General features: G+C 30.6%; 1 protein-coding gene across 5 annotated transcripts in view; it reads left to right on the forward strand.

Moving 5' to 3' along the window:
- Positions 1-23846, forward strand: part of LOC125077562 (eye-specific diacylglycerol kinase) — a 167391-nt gene that overhangs the window by 127505 nt on the left and 16040 nt on the right. For all 5 annotated transcript variants that reach the window (XM_047689502.1, XM_047689503.1, XM_047689505.1 and 2 more), the window contains 2 exons: positions 8239-8383; positions 19016-19219. In XM_047689502.1, the coding sequence (XP_047545458.1) occupies positions 8239-8383; positions 19016-19219 (349 nt within the window). The remainder of the gene's footprint in view (positions 1-8238; positions 8384-19015; positions 19220-23846) is intronic.

The raw sequence follows: 23846 nt of genomic DNA on the forward strand, positions 1-23846 counted from the left end.
AATTTCATATATCACTTGAGACAGAAAATATTTAGATTTAGAAAATTGGCAAATTTTAGAAGTTATTCAAATAATGTGACGGCTCGCAGTAGTAAAAATTTCTAGAAAAAAAAATTTAAAAAGTGGCAATCACAGGACACCCGGCCGATATAACAAATATATAAAGGCTATCGAAAGGCTAATAATTAAATAAAAACATTAAATAAATCTCGATTATTGATCTATTCACTCACGAAAACACGCCCCTTAACAGTAAATTATCGGCATGCATTAGATGAGTGACGTTCATGCTTACAAGACGTCATAGTGTGCGTGAGATGACTATGTAAAAATAAAAACAGCAAAACAGACAGGCAGACAAGTCGGTTTTACTCCCAAGACGCGCCAATAGATGTTTTCAATAAGTCAATAAACTTACCATTGGATGCCATAACATAATGATATGTTTTAAGTTAAAGAGACAATATGCATATAATTTATTGCAAAAAATTAAATTATTTAAGTAATTTATTGTTAAAACAATATGTTAGAACATGGGATTGTAAACCTCTCACATTTATTTTCTAGAAAAAAAAATCAGCTTGATATGAATTTCTTAAATAATGAAAACTTTAAAATCAGGTCAGATATATACTGTAGGTTACAAGGAGATATAGCTCATCATAACGCCGATCTTTCCGGAACATTTTCAGGTGTACGTTTGCGAAATAAATAGCGTGTGTGGGATTCGTAGTTCATAAAATAACATAAAAATAAAATAACATTAGAAATAATGCTATTATAATATTTTCTGTTTCTTTTATAAACGAGATAAATATAACAACTTTATATTTAAAAACAAAACAAACGATACCGTTATGTGGAGTATATTATCACACAGCATTAATGATTATTAAATGGGAATGCAACAAAGTACAATGATAAAACAATTGAATAATTTAAAAAGCAGCCCAGATTTTGAAACTTTAATCTCTACTTTTACAACATTTAAAAAGATTTGCGCATCGCGAAGGCGGAGCGGATGGCTAGTGCTTAAGAATCTTCTTTAATCCATTTCCCAATAAAAACCCGGTTCATGCTCCTTTGATTGTAAAAAGAATAACTAGTATTGTGTATAAAAATATTAAAAATATTGGATTCCATATAAAAATTAAGTACAGAAATGTCACTAGAATGTATATATTTAGCTTTACAAAAACTTACTACTATATATATATGTATGTATATATACTTTTATACAGTCACTAGTTTAGTCTCTGAAAGTTAAAATACGAGCACATGTCAAAGGCAGCCACCTCGTTACAAATGCTTTCCTTTTGACTTTGTCGAAATAAACAATTGATTTCAAACAATGTTTATAAACTATGTCGACTTTGATATTAAATTTACAATTTTGTATATTTCAATTTGATAAATTCTTTATAGTTGGTGTTTAATTTTATTTTTTATGAAATCATTTTTATATACTTTTATATTGTACATATATTTCTTATAACATGTAACGATGGTGATACCTACTGAGTGAGCAAATGTATGTGCAGGCACAGGTCTCTCTATTCCCTTTTTTTATATGAATTCGATGCGATGGCAATCCGACGGTAGTATGTGATTTTTCGAGGCATGGCAAATCACTTTCTATCAGGTGATCCTCCTGCTGCCAACTAACAAAAGAACAATAATAATATTTATCTTTAAAAACCAATAAAATAAAGTTATTTCCTTAGTACGCTCTGTTGATTGACACAAACATTTACCGATGCTCCTTCAATTTAAAAGATGAAACAAGTCTAAAGCATACACAAATAAGTCAAAACTACTTGTTAAATTATTCCTAACAACAAAATTACTACGCGCCCAAAATCGTTGTATATTCAAACTGGTATTGAAATATATGATTTTTTCTTCACAAAATATCGCTTGTGACAAGACAAGTGAGAATTAGAATACAGTATATAACTTCGTAATTCGCTTATTTTCCCTTGAAAAATAAAGGGTAAAGTTAAGCATGTCACAGATGTGAAAGACAAGGGTTAAAAAGATAAAATTGTTTCTATCTCTCGTAACGTACCTACGCAAAGACTACATTTTCCGTTATTTTAAAATCTTCAGAGATTATTTCGTGTTGCCAATAATATAACACTTATAACTTTTTAATATTATGAGTTATATTAAATGGCTTTTTGGAGTAAAAATTGAAAATAGAAAATTAGACAAATGGGATTTCATCATTCTTAATATAAAAAATATAGCGCCTAAACAAATATATCAGCAATACAACTTTTTAGAACTTTTGTCATCTTACTAAATACAGCAACTTCCACACTTAGAGTTATATTGTTAAGTGTATGTTTGTATGTATGTTAGTCTATTAATTTCTCGAAAACTAAAAGTCGTATCGAGATGATTCTTTTTAATTTAAGTTAGGTACACTTCAACTTACGGAACAGTGTAAGTTTCATTAAAATAGGTCTAGTAGTTTCAGAGATATAGGTAAATTACTCGTAAGAAAATATAGATAGGTAGTTGTATAGTATATAGTTTGGTACTTCTTCTTTACGTACCATTGAATCGATAAAGATGAAAATATGTGGTCTTTGTCCCAAAATTCCTGGGATAACAGAATTTGATGCGGGTGAAGCCACGGTGCTCCTACTATTATTAGAAATCAATTTATTAATCAATTGTTTATGCTATATAAATGAAATAAGTATATACATATATACTTAATAACCACATTTATATTATGTTATGTATATTAAGAAATATATTAGTAGTAATAAAATTTATGTTCGCGAAGTTCAAATAAATAACTTTGTATCTTAGTTAATTAGAAATTTAAATACACAGAGCATATTAAATATTATAAGTTTGACACTAAATGAAACCTGCCACAAAATGAACGCATTACTATGCAAATAGAAATTGCAAAACTACTCCAGGATTCTGATATGAGACCCAGACTATAAACGTGGCTTGGAATTTTGAACACCAAAGGATTTAATGGAAGTTCAAAGACAATGAATTGTTGTAAAGCATGATAACTAGAAACAACTTCATATTCGCTGCGTGCAAGATATAACGATCATTTAATACTTAGCTTACTTACTGGCAACAATCATAAATGAAAAACAATACTCTGTATCGAAAAAAATATGACAGATAATTTAAAAAAAATTATAAAAATGTAAAAAGGTAATTATTAAGCTTTCTTAATATATAAAATATTTAAGTTATTTAAATGTATGAATATTAAAATAATGTTAGGTTAGGTTAGTACTTATAAAGCTGTAGATTCCAAGAATCTGTTTTCAATCATAGGGCCGGGCCATGAAAAATTGACTCTTTGTTAAACAATTTTCATTAACAACTCTTTAGATTATGCATTCCCATGATTTGAAAAGCATTCGATCCATTTAATCATGATAGTAACGGAATATATACAAAGGTATTATACATATATAGATATGCCACAGTTTGTTAGTCTCATAGTCTCCTAGAATATCCGCCGTGGACTAAATCGGTCAGGATATCATAAGTACAGGTTAATGTTATAGTCTTTAAAGCTCCGCTTAGTGTCTTAAGAATCGCATGCTGGAATAAACACTGGTAGTACTCTTGTTTACAATGTACACTGTAGTACACAATATAAGATAGTTTATGTGGCTATTTACTCTTATCTAAGAAAAACTGGTCAGCGCTATTTCAACAGCGTTAATTGTTACTCATAACATCAGATTTAAAGGTCCGGAAGCCCTGAGTATAGCCCTGGCAATTAAATCTCCTAACTGATTTCGATTATTTGTTGCAGAAAATTAAATTATTATTACTTGAACTAAGCTTGTATTTTACTATATCCATATATATACTTTATAAATGCCTTTAACTCGTCAATTAAAAAATTAAATAAATGAAAAAATAAAAATGTTTTTTTCTGCTACATATAATAATACCTCTACAACATGTTAGGAACCAAAACCCAATAAGTTACTACTAAGGACTAGTACTTGTGTTAGGAATAAAACCATTGCAATGTTTTTTTTAAATTTACAAATTCATTGTGGCCCACTCTTGTGGAAGCCCCGGGGCAATAGCCCAGGATCCCCACCCCTAAATCCACCCCTTCGTAGCGTGACGTTAAGCGACTATGTAGCGCGTAAAGATTATTTAAAACCAGGCTGGAAGGTCCTGAGTTATCGCGTTCACACAGACAACCAAACCTAATAGTGAAAATATTATTAATATGTCATGAATGTAAAATATTGTATTGTTTCATTTCAATTAAGATATATAGACGCAGAAAACTATCTGTACCCATCCTACACTCATTTAAATAAACAAGGATCGATATCACAATAATTACCTATATTTTCCGAGCTATCTGATTCGACTTTAAAGGGGTATAATTAAGATAATTGTTATAGTATCAGATAAGGTGAAAAGCTTTGACTTCAATCTAAATACTTGAGGAAATAACGGACTCAATACTACCACTATTTGACTAAAACAATAAATCATTTTAAAATACTTAATGTTGACAGATATTCCTTATTAATTATTAGGAATATTATAATATATAAACATGTGATATTAATTTAATTTAACAAATAAGTATTATTTTGTAGTTTGTATAAAAAGTCAGTCGTCAAGTTTTACAGTTCATATCGTGTATGTTGTCTTCTTGAAGAATTGCGAAAAACAGCTTGTGTATAGACTGTTACCATAACATCTATCACTCTAACAAAGATTCTTATATACATTAATACTACATTACATTACATCAGCAGCCTGTAAATTTCCCACTGCTGGGCTAAGGTCTCCTCTCCCTTTGAGGAGAAGGTTTGAAGCATATTCCACTACGCTGCTCCAATGCGGGTTGGTGGAAATACATTAATATGAATGAATAAATTTGATAAAAAAATATGAAACAGACACATAATTATTCAAAAAAGCGGTCGAAACACCGGTCGAAGCACTGGTAGTTAATGATAAAAAGTTGGAGAGTTTGTATTAATGAGCGTGCTAATCCCAGGGATTAACAATACGATATGAATAATTTATTTTGCGCTAGACAATCCGCTTACTGAGCAAGGTTATAAGTATACTTAATATTATAAGATTGACTTCAGGCTATAAACAGGAGCGTGTATCAACCATAAACGTCAACCAGCGTGGCAAATTGTATGCAACAAGCATATGTTATCCAAATTTAACATCCAAGTGTATAATAATACTAGCTAATGCTCGGCGTTTCACTGCAATAACTCTTTATGTTATTATAGTATTACCCATTAATATTTAAATGCCAACTATAAATAAATAAAAATGTACCATGTCACACAAATGGCTGACAAATTAATAAATTATATTAGAGTGTAAGAATAATGTTAATTAATTTCGAAATAGTCTCATTAATTGTTCGAGACAAGTCTGTTATGCAAAAATGTAGATAACCTGATCTTGTTTAAATAAAAAGAGCGCCAGTTTCAGAATTTTTAATCAGTGTACGGAATACAAGTGACTTGGAACAGCCTTCTTGAATAATGAATATATAAAAAAATGTTGTGAAAAAAAAATGACATGAAGCTGATATTTTTTTGTAATTAGATTAAGTTAATTTTTGTAACGAAGACATTTTTTTAAAATATATTTATTTTAAAACAACAATGATAGCGCTTTATATACCGGTCAAAATGCGATGTTCATTAACGTCCAAACTATTACTTAGTAAATATCACGGAACATTAGCTAACCCCTTAATACATGGCTAACATTAGAAAGGATTCCAACGCTAAGCTACAATTAAGAACTTGGTGAAGAGAGTATTATAAAGTTCCTCACTTAATAGTACCATAAATTGACTATTAATACAACGTAATAATAAGTCAAGCTGAAGTAAGATTAGATTAGATTACTTGTAGCAGCTTCCATGAAATTGAAATTCCATAATTCGTATTTATGCCGATTTATTAATAATGGTATAATCACATTTCTTTAATAAATATATTGCAACATTGTATGTCACAATAGAATTCATTTCAGTAATTGACTACAATAATAAAAACAATTATCGTTTATGTTAAATATCTATTGTTTTCTATTTCTGTTGGTGATTCTAAGAATAAATAAATAAATTTAATATTGTGCATAACCGAGTGAACGAAGTTGATTTCATAATAATAGTGTTCAGTGGTCGACACTATTGATTTGAAGAAAGCTTATATAAATTTGCAAGTTTCGAATATTCTTTACTACCTTTATTTAATTTTGTTACACATAAAAAAAAAATATACTTCTCACAGTGCCATTATCATGTAAGCAAAGTTGACCACTTACAATCAGATGGACCATATACTCGTCTATGTTCCTAAAATTATCTTAAAAAAGAAAATCTTTACTTTTCGAAACTGCACTTTTTGCAAATAAAATAAATGCATTGAGCCATATGACAGTTTTCTATGCATGCGACGGTATACAACATATTTGTTGTTATTTCATAAAAGGAGAATAGTTCACACTTGTAATATTTTCTGTTCTTTATGCTCGGCACCAGATGTTCACTCAAGTATTTTATATTTACAAAAGCTGAACTTAATTTATGCACAATCTTACAATGTTTCGGTGAACACAAACCCTTATTCGTTTAAATGTATTTGTTTCTATTTTATTTTGTTATATAAAAAAGTACTCTGTACATGTTTTAATTCGGAATTTCTAAATTGTATTTTCTTTTAGGAATACTTATGTAATATCGCTTGCAAACCAAAATAAATAAATAACTTCTACAAAAATAATACTTTGTAATATTTGCTATGAGAGATTTTTACAGACATTGTAAAATGCACTTAGAATAGTACGTGACAGTGTGAGAATCACAATGGAAGATATAAAGTTAGCATTAGGAGTATACTCCGTTACTAGACAAAAATAATTAAGAAATTTTAATAAAAATTATTTTAAATTACTATTAATACGTAAATGACTAGATAAATTATTTAAAAAAAATAATTCGAATGGTGGAAAATCTAGATATTCTCAATTTTGTATAAATCTTAAATATTAGGCGCCTTTCTTTACCGTCTTCTGCTTCTGAAGAGAGATGAACTAGGTTCAGAATCGTTACTCTTTTCGTTTAGTGGTGAGCTCGCATTCTCGTCATTTTTGGCGGACAAGAATAGATCGTATCTAGATCGAAAACTTCACTTTTAATACAAAAATATCTACCGAGTGCATTTACAAAACAATATGAATTAGAATAGAAATAGATATATAATCCATGTCTGTGCGTATCTTATCAGAACATCGGAGTGAATCGGTATTAAAATAGAATTTGATTTATAATTGATTTTTCTGAAGTTTTGTATTTCTTAGGGAAGTTCGATTTGCATTACGAATTATATTTATTATATTTTCGTAAATCGATTTCGTCTAATCGCTTCCGATTACAGTTGTACGCAGTTTGTACAGAAATAAAATGTGAATAAAAACTAAGCGACTAAATAAAATTCCCTGTATTTGTATCCGAGTATAATATAAAAAAAATTAAATAAAATTTTTATTAACACTAAAAACGTAATCGATTCTATCTAATGATTAAATAGATTGCATTTGCTAGTGTTGATTAAATTCAGGAAACATATCATACAGGAATTAATTTTACTATTATGTTATGTTAATGAATCCTAAAAAATGGGCTGTGCTTAACATTTTTAAAAATAAATGTTGTGTGATTATTTAAAAGTTAAAAGCTTTATGAATTGAATCTTCGGCTGTCCAAATTAAAAAAAAAACATACATATATATGCAAAGAGTATATAGATACATCGCAAAAACATCCTATTGTAAGCGTTTATGCTCTTTGGTGTAAAACTTTGACATTTGCAGGGAGAATATCGTTTATCTGTCGCGTTTTTATCTATGATTTTAGTATTATTAGTATTCGTTTATAAAATTTGTTTATTCTTTACTGTAATTTAAATAATTTTTATTGTTTTTAAACAATTAGACTGAAGAAAATATTTCTAGTTTTCTGGTATATGATTAATCAATTTTATTTTTTAATTTGACTTCTGGCAATTATGGCATCCTCACGGTGCATACACATATTTTTTACAGTTAGAAATAATAGTTGTAGAGTAAATAAAAGTACTTTATATGTATGAGTAAGTCTAGTAAGGCCTTTGCAATTTTTTATATATTTACTTTTTTGTCATCTTATTAATAAATTTTATTTGGCAACAGACGCACAAGCGAGAGCGCTGGCGGCGGAGCGCGTGTATTACGCTCAACGCCCGACTGGAGCGACACGGCCATCAGCGGCGAGCATCTCTGGTCACCTACCTCCGTTTCCGGAGATTGCTGCTATGTCGGAGAAACTGAATGTCAGGTACAATGCCATACACGATTATATACACACCATGAGAACCAAAACGTTCTGTATATTTTTATTGTACTTTTTTATAATTGTAATTAGAATGCGTTCATTTTATTCGAATTGAATCCCATATAAAATATTTACCTATTTATTCAGAGAAAATACTCACGGTAACAAATATATTTATATATTTTAGGCTGAGATGGCACAGTAGTTAAGACGTGTGCATCTTAAATGATGATTGCGAGTTCAAACCCGGGCAAACATCACTGAATTTACATGTGTAGGGTACTACTTCATTTAACGTAATTATTTTACGATATAAACAGCAATAAATTCAGTCCGGTATATTTCGACGAACATACACCGACATATCCTACAATCATTCTAAATATTTGCGTGGGGAATGGATTTTGGATAGATTTCAAATATGTCTAAAAAAATCGTTGTAATATTATAAATTGTATATAAACTTATAAGAATTCAAATACATATGAAATATTCTATTCTTAAGTATTGTGTATGCAAAAAAAAAGCCGCTTAAGTGTTATAAAGCAGTGCAGATACTTTCAGAGCTGTAAAAGAACACATAAATAAAGGCGTAGGACGTGTGGGAAGATGTATGTACTTTGCACTTAGCCCGTCTGGAGAATCCCTTTCCGCTGTACTGATTGTTTTCAAATATTTGTCTTTGTTTTATGTCTACATATATTACAGTGCGATAATAAAACCTTAGAATATATTAAGATAAAATAAAGCAGTCTGTAAAATTTTCACTGCTGGTCTAAGGCTGGGTTTGGACCTAATTCCATTATTCTACGTTTATTTCAATTTTCTATAGAATGCATTGCTTTTTCATTTATTTAAAGTTACCTGTAGACAGGTAGTGTCGGATTAATTAAGGAAGTTGATGTTCTGTGCGGACGAATGACTTTATCGTGGGGCTCCACACAAACCACAATCATTGATATTGCATATCATTAGTAAAAATAACATGGCACAATAAAAATATACTTTGATCAATTAAAAAATAAATAAATACTATGTATACATGAATATTTGAATTTTAAACAGTTTTAGTTCAATATAATTCACTTGAAGCAAAGTAGTAAATAATGTTTCAATGTCCTAATCATTTGCCCCACCTGAAAAGTAGAATTACTAGCATACAAAAGTAGTATTCTAATATAGTCCTAGTAGAGATAACTAAAAATTAGTCTGAATGCCTTAATAACTTTTGTACTATAAGTAAATCTAAGAACAATTTATTAAATTAAGGTGATGTTGGTCATGTTCGAATGTGATATTATCACTTTCGAGATTATTAAAACATTTAGTTGTAATTGTAAATATAAATAAAATATAATTATATATATGTAATATGTATATTGCGTTAACTTGACTATTATCCTAATGAAACATTTTAAAATATTATATATACAACATATACTTTGTGAAACTTTGACTTTTCTAGTTTTACAATATCTTATAAATAAATTCTGAAAGAGAATAATGTACATTTTTACATACAGAACAGTGTTTTTATTCCTTTGAAAATTGATAGGCGTCATGATAACGATTTTTCCTTTTAACAACAAGATTCGTTGTAAGCGTAACCTTAGAAATGCGTACATGCGTTTTTCCTATATCTTCTGTTATTTTTACACAACCTTTTGATTTTGCTAATACATTATTTTTGAGAGATATAACACAATATATAGGGTTTCATTCGCCTTACGGAATTTCAAGAAAAGGCCAAGAATTTATAAATTCATCATACCATTATCAAGTTTACTATCTATTGTGTGCTTGCGGTCGTTAGTTGAATGTAAGATTAATGAGCCGTTTTCACCATTAACGCCGCAATGACCTGTCACTGTCGATACAACAAAAGACTGCCTCGGGGTACACGGCGACAATCATTTACTAATTGCGGTGGTTCGCTCTATTTACGTAATGAATAAACATTTGAAACACCATGACTAACCATTATTATTTCAGCAATATCTTTAAGCAATGCAAGAATAAAAAGCAATTCTCATTAAAGTGCAAATAGCACAGAAAATATGGAGTGTTATTAAATTAGAAATTCCTTATATTTTATTCACATGAGCGTGCCGGTGTACAAATGTAGGCCACATTTTCATATAGGAGACTTCATTACATCCCCCATCTTGAACATGGCTGTACTTTATGCCAAAAATACTACATTTGCAAACTACCGCTATCATCATTATAAGCTTTAAAATGGTCTTCATATCTTTCCGGTCAGTTGCAAATAGTAAGGTTGGAGTAATCTATTTTAAAATTATCTTAATAATATTTAAAAATGACTGGTTGACATAAAACTCACAGACAAAAGCGGTGGGTAAAAAGATGAAATTTTGTACAGGAATTAATTGTGGACGTTCCATATAGTAAGCACTTAGACAGGGTTTTTTTAATTAATCTCTTAAGAGGGTTAAACAGGCGATGAAAGTTTATATGGAAATCCGTTATATCTGATGATTTTGAATTGGTGTTTAAGTTTCTGGTAATCAGTTCAATAACAGAAGTTCGTATAAAACTAGATATTAAGACTTCTGCTAATGAACAAATTATGTTTTTAAATCGTTTTTATAACTACATCACATGATAAAATAATCTTGAGGATGAAATTTTGTTTTGATGATGGCAATCGGAGTTAGGTTTCATTTTTGAGTAGAAGACACTTGATTGAATATTTACGGAAATTCATCACTGAGGAGGATAAAATTACCGATAAAGGTTTGCATGGAGGTTCATTTTTGATATTATAAATATGGAAATTAGTCTACAGGCAGGCTAAAAAAGAATTAAAGATATAAATTATTTTAATAATTGTTGTTTTCATTATTTTTAATAATTGCAAACTGTTTGATTATTAAATTAATAATATTTAGTGAATTTTGAGATGTTATTATAAATAGGGTGAAATAAATAGGTATTATATTAAGTGAATTGTGCCCCCACCCATTTTTGTTATAAAAGGCCGAACACCGCCGCCGGTATCGGGAGGCTTGTTCGAGCCGTCGTAGCGGTCGGACCTCCTCAGTTTGAAATAAATCAGAGAAGAATATGATTTCTGAATTTAATTTCATACCTTCGAGGATGGATAGAAATCCAAACCCTGACATTCGTGACGTCAGCAATGCTGATGTCATGGGACAAGCCACTCCGTCATGTACAATCCACTTAAGTGTCAGGAAATTGTAATTGTAAGATCTCAACGGGTTGCTAATTGATCTAACCTACTCGATCTGCCAATTCTCCGATATAAAAAAAATCTCGGCTTACATATTAATGCTTTGAACCAGAAATGGCTTGTAACAGAGACCAATTGCAACTAACTATCTTGTCAACAGTTTTTGAGTCTTTGTCTCTATTGAGATGGATATTTTTATTATTATTATTGATTTTCAATCATCGCACATCAGAGTAATGTATATAAAACATACATCTATGTTCATCTGAAATCATTAAAACTCATCTAGATAAACTAATCGATTTTATAAATAATTCTGTATGATTTGTTTAAACCTTCTAAAAATTGGTTTTATTTAACCTTATAATGTCAATTAGACACTTTGAGACCCACATCCTACCTATGTAAAGATAAAAAACGAATTCTTGTATGACAATCACGATCGTGGGCTCCTGCGGTCCACATCGTTACTTCTTTTAGATCCTACCGATAATTTTGGTTTTCTATTTCTCAAACTTGTATTTGTCTCTACGCCACTCATCGTCGCTATAAAAATCTCCCTTTGGACATTAGTAAGTCTTTCGCCATACCCAGCTTTAAACATCGCGTGCGAGACGAATATTTCTCTTGCTAAGAAAATTTAAGTTATTTTAAAATGCTTTTATTTTTTTCTTTTTGAACCCTATTATTTTCAGATCTTTTCATACAAAACATTCATCCATTATACTTACTTATATTATTTTTCTGTGTGTAATTTATTTTTGTATTGTTTCTTTGCTATAGTGCTGTCTTAGTGGACGGAGTAGAAAATGCCTTCGGGCACTAAGTCCGCCTTTTGATCCAACTACAACATTTTGTCAGTCACTCATGTTTTTTTAAAATAAACGAATACATAAATGCAATTTTTTATAATTAAAGTATATATTTTTATAACATAAGTATTTGTTACTAAATAATATATATTTTAGTAAAGTATTGTATCTCAATTAATAAATATTATTATTATCATAATTACGTATTTGATTGTTATTTATTTTTAAATATCCCCGTTGATGTTGCCTAATCAACAGTACATATTTTAGCCGATGACTGCAATTAATTTACATTTATTAATGACAATAACGAGAGGTTTTGTGGGATACTCGGTTGGAACGAAATTGCTTTTGCTATAAAGTATATCTATATTAAATAATTCGCATAAAAAATAAATATACAAAATTTGAGAAAAATGAAACGACAATGACACAATTGTTGTTGATTGTTGTCTGTCATATAAACTGTATATATAAAGAGAGAATGAAAGAGAAAGAGAAGGATAGGTTAGCGTGGAGAGGAAACAGCGCTTTTTCCATACGTGACCATTCCTGCCAATGCACTCTAGTGTAAGCCGCGTAAAAATACTTCGTTACAAAAAATAAACGATCGATAGTCTTACTAAAGGCAGAAAGACATGACATGACATTTTTAATTCCTAGGGATGATAATTGGTGTATTGAAGATGCAAAATATGATTAAAGTTTCATATAATGGCAATGTTTATTATGACTACTTACCATCAGGTAGCTCATTTGCCTAACTAACTTACATAACTTCGTTATATCATGTTTGTCCTTCTCCACTAACATTATAAAGAAAAGATTAGATTTTTTTGTTTTAGAACTCAAAAACTATTCAACCGATTTTAATATTCTTTCTTCTATGATAAGGTACAATATTCTGGAGTAATAAGAACTACGTATATATATATATTTAAAACAGTTGAAATCCCTTCTTAGTTTGTCATGTACGTATCAAAAATTAGCTTATAAATGTTATTATTTTTCGAAACTAATGATGATACTTAAAGTACAGTAGGACATGTTTGCAATACTCATAAATACCTACAAATAAGTCTGCGTGGCTGTTTATCTAACTATTATAGTTATGCAACGATAACCCCCTTTTTGTTCATGATGAAAGGATTTATATCATCATTATAAATCCTTATTCGGTTAAATATTTTTATTATTATAAAAGATTATGTACCTGTAAATTTTCACGTAAATTCCCGATATTTCGTTTAGATGTTACACGGGGTTATTAATGCTAAATGATATTACAAGGCAGTTAATATTTTTAATTTTTCATTTAATACATATGATGCTGAACGTTCATTCATTCACTGAAATGTCTTGCGAAATAATGTCTGAAAACCGCACAGGTACACGCACGAGAATCGTGTGTCGAACGTTTGTAGCTTAACAAAAATCGAAATACGCGAGCTTGTGCGATCGAATTAAGCACTGAGCAATCCTAACAGCTTAGAGCATAGAGAAAAGAATAGTAGGCATCGAAAGATAAAATTTACACGTTTTAGCTCACGAAAATTGGGTTTGAGTACGACCAATAGTACATGTTGATTATGCTCAACAGTCCTTCGTCCAAATCTAACCTAATCTGCTTTAAGGGCTCTGCCAAAAATTAACTGATTAACCTTTTGTTACGGAACCATCACAACCAATAAATATCTTGCTAAATACTTAATCATTCACTATTTTTACATACTTAACCAACGTATTAAGGTATAGCCTCTTTCAAATGACATCGTTTGCCACAAATTAATTAAGTAAGCTTTATTTATGTTAACGTACTGAAACGAAAGGCAATAACAACAACAATGTTGTACATATATTTTTATTCTTAATCAATTATATTTTTACAACCTGTTATCTTATTCCGCCTTGTTGCTGTAGCGACGCCGTCTTTTCTTTTTCTCTGTTATATCGGTTGCCATGGGGACAGTCTCTTTTGCATAACTAATTAATAACGTTCGAAAAAGAATGGGTCGGCTATTCAATTCCAAGGCTTGGCTTAGCTTGGCTTGGCTAGGCTCGGGATTGGCTTGGCTTGGCTTGGCTCAGCTCGGCTCGGCTCGGCTCGGCTTAGCATATAGCATTACAGTACAAAACAGACAGACTGTATTTATATAGTATACCAAGTTGTAGTCGCCAAGAATTTTGAACCAATAATTATTTGTACTTTTTACATGCACGACCTTCCTACCTACGGCTTTTCATTAATACTGTTCCCAACGCCAAATTACCTACTAACAAGCTTTAATTAGTTTTTGTTTCTTGTTTGTCCCTAAAGTCGTGTCTCTAATGTTAATGGAGAAACCAAATGTTATTTTCAGTTACTGATTGAACAAACAAGCAAACAGTAACAGCGTCTTAATTACAGTGAATTTAATCATTTTTGAGAAACTTAAATCATGAAAATGTTTTCAGTAATATGAGGCAGTGCTACGTAATAAACTAGAAATATTATAAATTTAGCATATCTGGATATTGTTGTTCATTTGAATGTAAGTATTATATACATGTCGGAGGGACATCAGATCTATTGTCACTATTATTGTACATCGTGTGGGCGTACAGTGGGTTATTATGAAAATAAAACAAAGAACACATAGTCAATATTTAATTACACTTTATTACATTATATTTAATTACAGGATTAGGTTCACACACAAAGTAATCAAAATAAGAATAATAACACTCAAAGCACTTCAGGAACGGTAGCACAGTGCCGTGGTCTCGGCTAATGCGTTTGCAGTAAGTGTTCTGCCCAAACCCGAGCGATGCCTTCAAGACTCTGTCGAAAGCGCGCTTAAGTTAGCACCGAACTTCACCGAAGTCAAGTTCACAACCGTAGGCGCGCTTTTCGTTCCATTAAGTGTCTGTATCATTGAAGCTATGCGACATACATGGTATTTATAAATAAACGAACGAAAGAACGCATTCTTATTCAGCTCTTTATACGGCAAAGGTTATCAAGTTCGTTTTATATTTTTACTAGGGACCCGCCCTGGCTTCGCACGGGTGCAATGCTGATACTATATATACTACAGAATGTCTTACAGCTTTCACAGTTTTTCAGTCGTTAGACAATACAAACCGCTATGTCCCTGCGTTTTAAATCTGTAACATCTTCAAAAATATTCATTTCAAATTACATATTTATATTAAATGTACAGTTACTTAATTGGATAAAGATTGTATTGCTTAAAATGACTTCGAAAATAAGCCATTTTTTTTCGTAAAAAGTAAAAGATAAAAAATAGTTGTCATGGGCTATCCTTAAAAGATAGACATATACCATCGCGGACTTTTTTGAAGATCTTTTAAGGTGTACATTATTTTGATGATCTCGTAGGGTTCAGCCAGCGTTTGCAATGTAAGCGCAAAAAATGTGTTTATTTACGACATGACTTCAGAAACCTCTAAAATTATCAGTGTTTCTCTACTATATTGTATATGTATTACAAATATAAACTCTTGAATCAATCTATCTATTAAAAAATGAACGTATCAAATTTTAAAGATCTAAGCATACATAGGCACAGACCCACTGTCTGTGCCTATGTAAGCGACTTTGTTTTATATATATATATGTATATACTATGTAATGATTTAGTTATTTTTTTCTAAATTATACGTCAAGGGTATCTGCTATGGTTTCGTAAGATGTGACGTACACTTGCAGCCTACATTATAAGGCCGTTGTAACAAAGGAAAGTGGACCACCATATATTTCACGATTTAAAAGTTTTTACCCTGCAAGACGGGCTTGCACAAAGCATTACCTAGTTAGATAGTTAAAATGTATATTAATATATGTACATATGTACCCAGTACATATAAAATAACATGTCATGAAAACTCACCGGCATTATGGCTTTTATTTTATGTAATATTTTTATATTACATAAAATTAAAGCCATAATGCCGGTGAGTTTTCATGACCTTTTTTGTGCTTAAACTTGTGTTCGGCGGTCTAGGAAAACATTGTGAAATAGCGCTTCATTACACTGTATAAGATTATAAAATAATATAAATGATAGAAGAGTTATAAGTTCGTATTTTTTGTTATTACTACAGGATTCATAAATATAATTATTATTCCATTAATATATTTTTTTTTGATATTGACGAAAACAATTACTGAGTTTCTTGCCAGTTCTTCTCGTAGAATTAATATTTCGAACGGTAGTTGATTTAAATTAAAATTAACCTTGTACTAGGACGATTCAAAAGTGCTTGTAAGGGCCTACTTCAATGAAGTATGTTTGATTTTAATTTTGATTTTAGTGGATATATTCGAATTATTAGCATTGTAATTATATTAAAATATTCATAATATGATTAAGAACAGCAATTATATAAATCTATATTTATTTAAGAAATAATGATTTCGTGAAATGGATTCAATAATAAATAAAGTTTGTAAATATAATTCATTAATATTATTTATTAATTGAATATATTCAATTTAATTAAATACTTACTCTTAGTATCTAAACTTAACGAATGCCTTAATATTTCTATCGTCCAATTCTTTATAAGAGAATAATATATTGAGAGCGAGTAAATATAATGAATAGAGTTAATTAGAAATCTGTTTTATATTATCACGCATATCTGAGAAACTTACTGAATTAATTCGATCAAACTGAATATGAACGGGCCTGTTCGACATTATCAGGGGTATACGTGACCTACAAAATAGGGTTTAAGCGATGTTTTGTCGTTAACAATCAAACTAGAAACTTGAATGGACCCACTTTATTCTTGTAATATAAAGGAAACCTATATATACATAATGTGTTCCATTATAATGTAATTATCCGACTCGAGCGTAAATAGCGTTGGGTCAAGATTACCTCGTTACCCCAGGCGTGATGTAAATTGAGATCTGCCATCTGAAGTTAGCGGAGCGGCGTCCCACGTAGGTGTAAGATAACGCTACACATGTTATGAAGGTTAAGCCACGAATCCAAATGTTTATATGTTGTGATATTGCGTGCAACGAAGAAGCGTAATGGTTGTTTCATTGTCTCGTTGCTGATTTTTAGTACATGGCAATGTCTAAACATAACTGACATTTTCAATGGGAATTTTGAACTCGAGCTATATAGATAGATATATATATTTTTTAAAGGTCTTCTTTTAAGGATTTTGATATATATTGTTTTCCTCTTATAATTTTTTTATTATATTGGGCTGTTTAAAATATTTTTTTCGTTTAAGCGTAGTAAGACAAGTGTAAGTAATAGTATTTTGATAAATAAAAAAGCGGTCTGATTTATAAACATTGTTAGGGTTGTGATTAATAATACAATTCCACGTCTTCTTTTTTCGAATGTGAAATCAATAACGATAGAAATGGAGAATCATTATTTAACGAAACAGTCTTTAAGAATGATATGTAAGAAGGGCTATAGGTACCTAAATAACGAAAATTGACAAGCTTAGTAACAAAAGCGTTTATTTTCCAAGTCATTATTTTCTTTAGACTGTTTATTATTTCAGTACACATAATATTTTATATTACAAATGTTCCTTTTTGTCTTTTTCATAATATTTATAGATGTTATCGTGAATTTACATGTATCGATGAGTTGACAAGCGATGATGTTATCAAATTCGACTCAATGGGTTTATATTGAAATATACGTAGCTTATTCTACATGTAAAAATATTTACTTAAAATAACGTATTTGCAAAGAGCGCGCCGGTTGGAGTAAATTATTCAGCCAGTTGTTGTAAAAGTAAACAATTATATATTTTCTTACATGGCAACAAATCGTATGTACAGTTTCTACGTATGTATATCGATTATCTGTTTAATATAGTTAAATGTTTGCCCGCAACTTGCTTTTACTCGTCAAATTATAATAGAAAACATTTTAGCATTAGCATTAGCAGCCTGTAAATTTTCCCACTGCTGGGCTAAAGGCCTCCTCTCCCTTTGAGGAGAAGGTTTGGAGCATATTCCACCACGCTGCTCCAATGCGGGTTGGCGGAATACACATGTGGCAGAATTTCGTTGAAATTAGACACATGCAGGTTTCCTCACGATGCTTTCCTTCACCGCCGAGCACGAGATGAATTATAAGCACAAATTAAGCAAATAAAAATTCAGTGGTGCCTGCCTGGGTTTGAACCCGAAATCATCGGTTAAGATGCACGCGTTCTAACCACTGGGCCATCTCGGCTCATGTACATGGCACATAGATAATGTTTATAGACATACCAAGTTTTATTAATATAACTCGTATTTGTTTTAAATGCTAACAACATCAGCTTTATTATAAACATACCAAATTGATAAAATAGAGCTATAAATCTACAGAGAAATTCTGATATTTTGAAACAAGGGTCCGCGGAGTAGACTTATAAACTTTTTATTAAAAGCCTTGTTAAATTTCTGCACAGTTCCCGAAATACGTGAATTCTTTACCAAAATAAAATTCAAGAGGACAATACACTGGCAGCGTTTTCGTTTGTGTATTTGAACGTATTGAGAATTAAGTAACGATATATGACATTGTATACACATAATTATGTGATCTAAACTATTTATTTTTTTCTTTTGTACAGAAGCATGGAGCACGTATGAAATGTTCCGCGTGCAAAATCGTGGCGCACACTGCGTGCATCGACATTCTCATAGACCGCGTTCAGTTCACCTGCAAACCTACATTCCGAGATGTGGGGGTACGGCAGTACAGAGAGCAAACTTTGACTCACCACCATTGGGTCCACCGGCGCACCGAAAAGGGCAAGTGCAAGGCTTGCGGCAAGGTAAAATTAAAACCAAAAAAAAGTAGTTGTGCTGTGGAATGTTTTTGTATTTAAACTAATAAGAGTTGTTGCATTTTGTGTTCTGTGTTGTATTTAACATTTGTGTGTTCATAGTTTTTTACTTTGTGTGTCTATTTTAATATTTAACACTGCATATTTTAAAAAGCATTCTTTAATAACCACGCGTTTGCCATGTAAAGTGAACTTGTTTAATTAAAGCGAAAATTAGAGAAGTTATATTAAATACTAGCTAATACGAAACAAAAGAAATTTAAACCATTGTTTTTCACCCGGTAACAATTTTGGACAAACTAAATTTTTTGCAAAATGTCAGTTCGACCAGTTTAGTGGTTTAGTTAACTGCTTTAAAATTCAGTTACAGTATTTTATATATACTGAGAGGTAAAGTTAATTAAAAACATGTAAAAATGTATTAACATAAATTATTATTAAAGCAAACAATAAAATAAATATTTATTTAAATCCATATACATATCTTTTGCAAGTAAAATATTATCCTCCTATGAGACGGTTTATTTGAAATTTAGATTAGGAATTCAGATAACTTTTACGTTATAAAATATTATTAGATGTAAAGCAACGGCTGGTTATGTAATATTTCATTTGAATATTTAGTATATTATTATGTCTACATGTTACCGGTTGAAGAATCTGTGGTAAAAATAATAGTATTCAAAATACTTACATAACCAAATTCATACTTACATGGGGTTCGCTAGTCATGAGATGTTATGTTGGTTTGCATTAATTAGACAAACATGTTCATTTTCCGGAATAAAAGACCCAGACATTAAACCAACTCTGTATTCAAATTTGGAAAAGAGAATAAAACTACAATTCACGGCCAGCTGCTGTATACGAGAGAAACCAAATTTAATATTTTATTTAAAAACACAGTGAATTTTTAAGTATTTTATCATACTTAGCAGTGTTATAAAGTTTGCGTACTTTTTTTATAATTTATGATATAGAAACTCAAACGAGGTTAATTCATTTTGTTCCCGATAAGTTTCCGAGTAGGATGTTATTGGTATATATTTGGTACAATTTACTCGTAAGAATTTCAATGTGAATTTGTCGATGTATGTAAATGCAAAGTCGCTATTTGCCGCACCTCGTCTGCTCCCCCTAAAGATAATTTTGGCGCCAATTACCTTTCATGTATGCAAATGCAATCATGTTAAATCAATAACGTAATTTATAAGCAAATTGTTAAAGAAATAAGAGTGCCTCTGTAAGATAATTATTTTGACCATTAGCCATTTAGGAACTAAATATAGTAGATTCACTTCGTTACTGTTGTATAACGTGACTAATCAGAAAACAATTATGTTATTATTCACATAGGCACGGTAAAATTAAAAGATCTATATCTTATATTATATCTATATAAAAAATACAATAAATTACATTCGAAAATTTTGATGCGTCTTTTTGCCACGGTTAGGTTATAACGGTTGATAGGATAGTTGTTTAAAAACTTCCATACTGATTCGAGTCTATTGTAGTGTCTCTTGGTCGTTATATCTATCGACTATCACAACACCGATATTACGACCTGAATGTTGTGCTTACGGATAAGTATAGCGTACATCAATGCTAACATTAAGCCGTGATCCCCGTTACTATATGACGCACAAATAATCGCAAACTCTCTGAAGGATTTAATCGAATGGAACTACGTTGCAAAAGAAAATGGCAAATATATTTTCGTATAAATGAAGTTATAGCAATACTAAAATTATAATAGAAAGATTAGCTATTTGCAGGTCCCAATAAAAATATATGTTGTAAACTTTTTAATATTTATTAGCTATAAATTATAACTAATACACCTTTACAGTGATACTAAGTAATACTATCTAGTTACATCGCTTTATTGAATTGAAAGTTTAACAATCATATTTTTTATGATAAAAAAGAATTTTATTTATAATTTATTAAAAAATATTTATATTTAATAAACATATTTAAAATGATTCCCTGTTCTAATATTATCTCTATAAATCTTATTACTACAACGAACCTAAATTAATTTGAACCCGTTCAACCGTTTATTACGCAAATTTTCACATTTCTAAGAAATCATTTTGTAATATCTAGTATCTTGTGAAATGTATTTACGTATTTATCATCCTGTCATACAACAAAAAGGACCACGAAATTGTTGCTAAGTACTTATACTCCTTTATAAATTGCTTACAAATAACTTTATCCATTAAGATCAGTTTCCATGTGGTTGATTATTTAAATTTGTTCATTTGTAACGTACTAACGAGCCTAGTTGATGATCTTCATTCAACATGGTTGTGCAAATCATATTTGTTTCGACAACGTGACGTAGTAACCCTACCACAGTACCTATTCAAATTTATTTGTCATGTTATACATACTGTGAAGTCTCTATTACAAACGAATTTAGCTATTTTAGCTTAAAATATAGAAATAGTTTTCATTACGTTATTAACACATAACTTTGGACTATAACAATCTTAGGATTTACATTTCAAATTTATCTAGTTGATTTAATATTGAACGCCAATCGAAATAAACTTGGAATTCAATATTGCGCTACTAAAATAATATTTGGCTTTAAATCCCACCTTTGATAGTGAAACTATCATATGAAAGGTATTTTCAATTGTATAGTTCAATGAAGCGATTCGCTTTGTGGTCAGCTTCAATCCTGCCTTCAAAGTTCAGGGGTGAACTTTGCGTTTGCGTAACTGTTTATCGCCTTAGGCTTTGTATACGTTCAAAACGTATTTTAATATGCATTTTATATCTAACAAAAGCACATTGAAGTACTTTTTTATTCATATTAATTATTATAAAAGTCATCTAGTGTTTTTTTTTTTATTTTGATGCTGGAATTAGCCTTTCTGTATTCCACGCGTGTATATTTACGTCTGGCTCACTGCCAGATTGCACACTAGACCAGCGGTATCCTATTCGTCGTAGTGGGACGCCACGAAATCGCTTACATATGCTACCATGACGCCGCAACGTCTGGCCTGCTAAGCAAGCCTTCAATGTCTATCACACATATGGTAGTTATCATATATGTGGTATATACCTTTCACCTTATCACTAAGCACACGTAATTAATTAGTGAAGCTAACTTACCCAATAAGCACCTGCGTCAGCGTAAATGTGTGTGTCATTGCCGCTAGGCCTGCCTGCCTTCGTTGATGTTAAAATATGTATATCTCCGTTGTTACCTAAGTAGATTATTGTATAGAAAAACAGTTTTTCTGAAGCAAAAACCATCATTTTAAGACTTATCTTTTGAAATACCGTTGTTGACAGCGCCTTGATAATGTAATAATAAGTTTAAAGTCTAATAATAACTGTTATTACAAGATAATTTCATTCAACAAAATCTAAAGAAACCAAGTCTTCCTCCTAGTTCTGAATTAAAAAATACACATTGAACTTTTCTTCATTTTATCATAAAGACTCTCTTTTATAAACTTTGCTAACTTAACTGTATATAAAGTTACACGCGAAGCCTGATTTATTGATACTTCGATGTCTATAAAATGTGAGGAACAAGATAGTTTAAAAAACTTGTTCTCCGATGTACATTACATAAGTAACTATGTAAATGAGCAATTTATATCAATCTCGTGTTGAATAAACAAATAGATATAAAATTTACTTGTACTAATTGGTGTATTATTTTAAAGTTTAAGTTAATTTCACAATAATTATTGTGAAGGTAAATTCCGCTAGATTAATAAGATGTTGGACAAGGCGGCTGTAACCTTCATGTCTCGTTGGCTTTGTTAAAGGTTAATTAATAATAATAGTATATATAAATGATCGGATTTTGCTAAAGTAATTAAATAAGAACCGTGATGGCCCAATTGTTAGAACAACTGAATCTTAACCAGATACTGAGAGTTTAAACTCGGTATTTATAATTCATCATGGCGGTGAACTAAAACACCAGCGTGTGTTAGATGAAAATCTGCTACATGGGTATCCGCCAATCCATTATTATTATTGATCAGCAATGTAGAATTAGCTCCTAAACTTCCTGAAACTGAGAGCAGGCCTTAGCACAGTAGTGGGTCATTTACAGACTGTTACTTTCTTTCTTAATAAATGTATAAACTATGACTAGACAAATATGTGAAATATTATATACCACAGTAACAATAGTATAAAAATTTAAGGATTCCTTCAAACAGAAATGTGGACTGAGTGACTTTAAAATTTCACGTTGCTTGGTAAAATGTCTCCTCTCTAGTCAAAGAGAATTTGGAAAATTTGAAAATTAATCCGCTACACTACTTGCGAATTCTAGAATGTTACAAAGCTTAGAGAATTTGTAACACAACAAGAAATACTTCAGTAGTAATTTCCTTACTTCAAAGAAATAGATTGACTACTAATAAGGGCGTTAGAAGTCATGGTGATATATAAATTCGGATTACAATTGAGATTTCGTGTTTTAAGCACTTAGCCATCAAAACTTATAATAATAATTGGACCGTCGACGTTATCTTCTTTCTATCACATTCAATTGGGAATACATGAAATTACAATTTGGTAGATTTAATGCGGGAGTTTGGCTGACACTGGTAAAGATTTTTGGGTG

This window comes from Vanessa atalanta, chromosome 4, assembly GCF_905147765.1.
Source record: "Vanessa atalanta chromosome 4, ilVanAtal1.2, whole genome shotgun sequence".
Classification (NCBI taxonomy): domain Eukaryota; kingdom Metazoa; phylum Arthropoda; class Insecta; order Lepidoptera; family Nymphalidae; genus Vanessa; species Vanessa atalanta.